This window comes from Hemibagrus wyckioides, linkage group LG14 (genome assembly GCF_019097595.1).
Source record: "Hemibagrus wyckioides isolate EC202008001 linkage group LG14, SWU_Hwy_1.0, whole genome shotgun sequence".
NCBI lineage: Eukaryota > Metazoa > Chordata > Actinopteri > Siluriformes > Bagridae > Hemibagrus > Hemibagrus wyckioides.
The window spans coordinates 25967402-25974207 of record NC_080723.1 but is presented as its reverse complement, the minus strand read 5'-3'; the positions used below and the strand labels follow the sequence as shown (position 1 = coordinate 25974207).

Below are 6806 nucleotides of genomic sequence, written 5' to 3'. Positions count from 1 at the left end.
ATGTACATTGGGTTTTACATTTTGAGGTAAAGATGATGACATTTTAAGAAGATCAAGTCTGGCAGCCCAGGTGTCTGAGACATTAACCTTTTGTCTGTATGTACTTCCTGACCACCGGGCAGGGTCCCAGGTTAAATGGGAATGCTAATCTCAAGGCCAGGCTGTGCCTTTGTCTCTATGATAATGTGAAGGTCTGGGTGATGCTGTCAGGCTGATTGGATTAGCACCTATGCATTTGAACAACACTGTTATGCTGATGAGATCAGGGCTGGGGAAATTCCGTTACCGGGCTGATTCCTGTACTGCAGATGCAGGCTTTGTTTAGATTGTCTCCACCTCTCTGTATCCCCCCCCCTGGAAAAGTATAAATTCTACAGTGCTGAAACTATAGTCAGACTTGGATGACTACAGCGATGCACAGTGAGTTCTCAATAAAGAGTAACTTCTGCTTGAAAGATATCCCAACGTCTCCTGGTCTCTGCTGCGACAAGGAAAAAGTTTCCAACAGTACATACATAATGTAACATGCTAATATATAATTATATATAATTTATAATAGATTAGAGAAGGAAGTAAATCTTAAGGACAAAGTATTTATCTTCTGAATATTCAGATAATGAAATGTAGAACATCACTGCAAAAATCCACATCAAGTTAAAATATTTAAAATCTAGTCAGATGTAACTACTATTGTAAATGATAAGATTATAATAGATGAGAAGATTAGAATAAACTGAATCTAGGATTAAAATCTATTTCTAGGGAAATTCATATTTCTAGATACATTTAAATATTTTTTAGACTTTATATTTTTTGCTCTATTATCTGCTTAAAATAAATTTGACTGGATAAAGATATTATGAATTGCTAAGTCATTTTTTGCAGTGATGGGCGTCGGTCACTCTGCCCTTCATGTCTTCTCCGTCTTGTCCAGGTCTTGGTTGCAGTGAACATCATCTTGCATTATTACTTCCAGCGTATTGTAGCCTATCAAGAGATAGTATTTCATTTGTTTGATTATAATAAACTTAATTAAAGAATAATTTTATTTAAATAAGTATGAGACCCATCTAAATACATACTGTACAGTGTGTGTCACATTGTTACTCTGAACACTGAAGAAGCTCATATCAGGAATTACATAACTTACCCACTTTGCTTATAGCAGATGAAGTTCATTTTCTCCTCACAGTTTCTGTTCTCCAGGACATTTGATTCAGCTTTTCGGGATCCACAACGGAAACGTGGGGCAGGGCATGAGGGCAAAAAGCTCAGGTTTTCTTTATACCTGAAGATCTGGTTCACCCAGTACCATGATCCATCCAGGAAGCGCAGACTGGTCCAGAAACTGCGTGTCTGAATTCCTGTGACTTTTCTGTTGACCGCAAGGTAATCTCTCTTTGTGGTGATGCTCACCAGGTCAGTGTAGTTCAATCTGCAGTACTTCAGAGCTTCTTCCCAGGTCTTCATCTCCTGCACCATGATCAGATCTGGCTTCCAGGTGTAGCAGATGAAGGTCTGTCTTTCTGCACAGTCAGAAAAAGACTTGACAGCAAAGATATAAAAATAAAGTTCTACAGAGACACATGTATTACTTGCTGTTGGTTCTTCAAGCCACGAAGCTGTGAAATCTAATAAGCTTGCATCTACCCACTCAGAATCATTTTCCATACTTGAATTCTCACTATTACCAATCCAGGAACGTCTAAAAAATGACACATCTTGTCTGAAATTGTCTAGTTCCCACTTTGCTTCAATAATTGCTAGATCTACATAATTCTTCCTGCAGTATGCCTGAGCATCATTCCAGTTCATATATTGGTCCACTTTAATGTATTTTCTCCAGAACAGAGCTGTAGCTGCTGCTGTCAGAGCTGCCAGGAGGAGGACAGAGAGAACCTTCATCTTCTTCTCTCACTCTGGTGTGGATGAGCTCAGCTCAGAAGCCTGAAGTCACTTCAGTAAGCAACATTCAATACAATGCAAAATTGTATTGTACAGCTTTGAAGGACAGCATGAGAAAATTAGCAATTTAAACTTCATGGAAATGGAAAACCTTTATCACTGGGATGTGTTTTCTGTTCTGCGGTCTGGGTCCTGATCATGTCCATTGTTTTTCACCTGTAATACTGAGTGTGTACAAAACATCTCCTGTACTTTTTAAAAAGAGTCTGACATGCTTCAGTGGGAGATCATATCAGTCAGTGAGTTATTCTATACTGGAGTCTCTGAAATGTGGGCATAACAAATGACTTTTAAAAACATTTAGCTCTAAAGTGCAAAGATCTTTGCTAACTCATGTGTCGGTAATTCATTACATGTTCTATGAACTTTGCTTTTCTCAATTTAAAAAATCAGTCAATAATCACACCAAGATCTTTTACTGCTGGATAAGATGAAACAAAGACCATCCACCATTACTCTGTAATCAGAAAGCTTTTTTCTAGCTGCATGTGGTCCTAGTACAAGCACCTCTGTCTGTCAGAGTTAAGCAGGAGGAAGTTAGTGGCCATCCAATGTCTAATGTCCTTTACACATTCTATCTTAATAAGCTGGTGTCTCTCATCTGATTTAGCTGAAACATATAGCTGTGTGTCATCTGCATAACAGTGGAAGCTAATACCATGTTTATGAATAATTACACCAAGGGGTAACATATATAGGGAGAAAAGCAGTGGGCCTAAGACAGAACCTTGTGGAACACTGAACATAACCTTGGTATGCATAGAGAAGTCACCATCTAGATCTACACACTGATAACGGTCAGTCAGATAAGACCTGAGCCAGGAGAGGGCTCAGACCAAGACAGAAATGAAAATAAAATCTGTTATTCATGAAATACCACACTTACCATCAGATATTGAGTAATAAAATGGCTAATACAGAAACAAGTAACACTGATTTTTCAAGCAGTTGAAAAAGGATGGTATGAAGTTTGCGTTGATGCTCTCACTGTTCTCTTTTGCCCTTCAGACTTGTGCAGAACATTTTTTGCATTGATTTGTGTGACCTGTGCATTCATTTACATTCATTTTAAAATAAATCTGAAGTCAATGAAGTCATTTTACATATTAGTACGTCAACACAAGTACACCCAGTCTGGTAGAGCTGATGTCAGACAGTCGTGTCTGCTGGTCACCAGACATGTAATTACTGACCAAATTACAAGACCAAATGTTAAAACAGACTGGTCAAACTTAATGAAATCTGCCTTTATCACAGTATTTAAAGAAGTTGTGATATCATATGCCTCAATTATCACCTCTCTGTTGTTATGGATTGTTAAGTTCTTGTTGCTGTTTAAGTTCTAGTTTATTAGCATCTCACTACTGACCTTGTCCTGAATCTCCTGTGTGCCATGTTAGAGCTTACAGTCAGTATGTTTATTGCCTCTTATTTACATTTGTTTTGGTTATACTACCTGCTCTTGCATCCAACTCTGTTACCAGTTCCTGACAGTGGGGTCACTCATGAGTAAGAGCGTTTCTCCCCCTTTTCTCATTTCTGCGAGTTTCTTTTTGTATTTTATTTTAAATTCAATATAGATAGATAGATAGAGCTTTTAATGATTGACATTGCCATAAAGCAAATGCAAATATAGATTTAAATGTATCCCTAATAAGCAAATACCGTGGCTTAATCCTGCACTGCACACTGTATTGATGTACTTGCTCAGTCTATTGATATAACAGACATCCAAGGACACCTGAGACAAACCCAGTCAGTGGAATGTAGTTTGTTGCTCTTAAAGGGTTACGGAGATGAAGTGAAGCCCCAGCCTGAGATTGAGGTCTACAGGTTTGTCATTGAAGCCAATGGTAAGTTTAAAGTACTCTCTCCAGCAACGCCCAAGCCAGAACTCAAAAAAGAAGCCACTTAGGTGCGTCAGAGCCAAGACTTACTCACTTTACTTAAAAAACCTGGTTTAATCCCCATTTCTGCTAAACACAGTCCATCAAACTCCTGATCAGTTTCTCCCTTGCACCACTGGATCAAAGATGGCAAAGCCAAAAGTTCACTCAGGTACAGAATTAAAATGCAGAGAAAATAAATAAAACCTCTGCACAAAAACACTCAAATTTAATTTTATGAATAAATAAATAAAAGCCATGCACTCTAGTATACATCAAGTGCTGTGTTCTTGACCATGCAGGTTTAATATCTTCATTAAATTAAAATGTGAGACATTTATACAGAACTTATATCCAGTACATTATACATAAGAAATATAAACACACTACATAACATTATTAAAGAAGTGCATTTGGAAACTTTGTACAAAACAAAGGGTTTTTTTTAAACAAGTTTTCCAGAATAATTTGAAATGAAATGCAATATCAACCACTTAAATTACAGTTTAAAAATATATAAATATGACTTTTGTACCTTAAATCTCCTAAACAGTGTGCGCAGGACAGTTAAACCCAATCGTATTGTACAAAACATCATCACAGTAATATGTCATTCAAGGTTATTTTTAACCTTTTTAATGAATTAGAACATAAACATGGTTAAATGTGCTTGATAAAATATTCAGTCAATTTAAAAGGAGCAGAGAAAAATAAACAGTGAATTAACACTATTAATAAAAGGCACTGCTTAAAGCCCAGAGACTACAGAGTGAAAATTTTAATGCAGCCTTGTCCACTTTCCCTCGACTCAAACCCCAAGTCACTGTAAGGGTCATTTCATTACTTTCCCTGAGTTTTAATACTGAACACTTTCTAGTGTTTTCAGGACATTTGTTCTTTGAAATAAAGAAAATCCCTGTAATAAAACAGAAATCCTTAATTTAAAAAAAACAGCAGAAAGTTTCTGAAAGAGAGTATATTCTCCAAAGCAATATTACTGAAGGAATACTGCAGTTATATTATTTAAAAATGATATTTTATCAAGATTTTCAGAAAACTAAGATGCAAGTAATAGAACAATCTTGCTTGTTTTGCTGTTGAGACACTGGACGATGCCTCTGAATCCATCACTACAGAAGAAAAACATCAAATATTAGGAGAAGTGATTCAACAGTGATTCTAAAAATAAACAAAATAAACATTATAAACCTTAGATGCTAATACAACCAGCAAAAAAATGCTAGTGCAGGTACAATAATTACACCCACAAACAGTAATTGTACTACAGGACACTACACAAACCCTGAGCTCAATGACGTATAACAATACAAAACACAAAACTGAGGAATGCAGCCAGTACAGAATCCCCCACTCAAAAACGCTAACATCGCTACACTAGAGATAATTAATGTTTGTGATGTCTTCACACCTGCATCACAAAGGCTTCCAAACCCAGGGCTTGTGCCTCCTCTGGGGTCAAATCGCTCTTTAATGTCCTTCGCACTGAGAAAGAGAGAATAAGAGAGATGGATCAGGATATCATATAGCAGGAGATTTATTACCACAAATTATAAAGTGTAAATCGAGTGTAAATTGTGGTTGGATGGAATGTAAATTCTAACATACTTGATTTACGGTTTGCACGCGAGCGTCTCCGTTCACGTAGTTGGGCGCGATCTGAATTCTGTGTAGCTGATCGGACTATTCGTTCCATGATCTCATCAGCTGGATCATCGGTCATAGCATCTTCATTTGCTGCTATTGCTGCAGTATAACCTGGATGTAACATATTTCACTGGTATGTCAAAACCTAAAAAGGAATAAATCAGCCTTTTTGTTTGATCTTTTGGCCATTAGGACCTCAGAATCTTGCCTCACCTATACCACCTGTACCTCAGAATCTTGCCTCACCTGTACCACCTGTACCTCAGAATCTTGCCTCACCTATACCACCTGTACCTCAGAATCTTGCCTCACCTGTACCACCTGTACCACCTGTACCTCAGAATCTTGCCTCACCTGTACCACCTGTACCTCAGAATCTTGCCTCACCTGTACCACCTGTACCATCTGTACCTCAGAATCTTGCCTCACCTGTACTATCTATAACTCAGAATTTTTCCTCACCTGTACTATCTGTAGCTAAAAATCTTGTCTCACCTGTACTATCTGCACCTCAGAACCTTCTTTCTCCTGTTTCCATCTATACCTCAGACACTGTTAATGTACGTGTATTTGTGTCACTATATCCTCAGTGTATGTATTTGTTTCTTACTTCTGCTAGGTCTTGCCCTTGACCTTGTGCGTAGTCCCGGTACTCCACACACCTCAGTCCTGCTACCCTGCTGGCTTCGCTTTAGTACTGCTTTCATATTTTCATGGTCTGCTGCATCTTCCTCATGGTTCAGTCCCTGCACTTCATTTTTCCTTAAAGTAGGGACATTACTGCTGCAGCTGCTACCAACTCCCTGACTAGCCTGTATAAAAAAACAAACATAATAATAGCCAAAAAGCAGATAAATGGACAGCAATAGCACAGGCAAAACTAGATGTTAGGTTTTAAAGTGTTATTATTTTAAGTATATTTTATAATAATAAGGAGAAAGTTAGTAAAATGCGCTTTCAAATCTGAAATAAAACTGTGAGACATTGTGAGTCGCTCAGACACTGGTACAATTTACATATGGATCTTATGTACCTTACATATGGGTCTTAACATCTGTATATATGTAAATTATAATGATTGAATCCAGATTAATATTAGTAAATCCATCATGAACACCACATACATCACAAGACACATGCTCTGAGCACATACAGATCAAATTTCATTAGAAAACATGAGACACTAAACCACTTCTCCGTCACTGTTAACGTACCAGTGGAAAGTGTTTATTAGCAGTAATTACACTGCAGAGACTCACACATGCACACTGAAACACAAACATGGTCATA

The 6806-nt window shown here is 37.5% G+C and overlaps 2 protein-coding genes across 9 annotated transcripts in view; both read right to left on the bottom strand.

Annotated features, from left to right (window-relative positions):
• Positions 1-692: 692 nt before the first annotated feature.
• Positions 693-1978, bottom strand: LOC131364426 (putative C-type lectin domain family 20 member A). Its single transcript, XM_058407568.1, has 2 exons — positions 1151-1978; positions 693-987 (listed from the first exon to the last, which is right to left on the bottom strand). Exons 1-2 carry the CDS (start codon positions 1903-1905, stop codon positions 954-956), a joined length of 789 nt encoding a protein of 262 aa, XP_058263551.1. The 5' UTR covers positions 1906-1978; the 3' UTR covers positions 693-953.
• A 1937-nt stretch (positions 1979-3915) lies between these two features.
• Positions 3916-6806, bottom strand: part of fhod3a (formin homology 2 domain containing 3a) — a 107184-nt gene continuing 104293 nt past the window's right edge. For 4 of the 8 annotated variants that reach the window (XM_058408438.1, XM_058408439.1, XM_058408441.1 and 1 more), the window contains 4 exons: positions 6127-6328; positions 5478-5627; positions 5281-5354; positions 3917-4981 (listed from right to left, as the gene is read on the bottom strand). In XM_058408438.1, coding sequence (XP_058264421.1) covers positions 4979-4981; positions 5281-5354; positions 5478-5627; positions 6127-6328 — 429 coding nt within the window. In that variant the 3' untranslated portion in view covers positions 3917-4978. Of the gene's footprint in view, positions 4982-5280; positions 5355-5477; positions 5662-6126; positions 6329-6806 lie in introns of those variants that run through there. The other 4 variants (XM_058408443.1, XM_058408444.1, XM_058408440.1 and 1 more) reach the window with 3 other exon arrangements.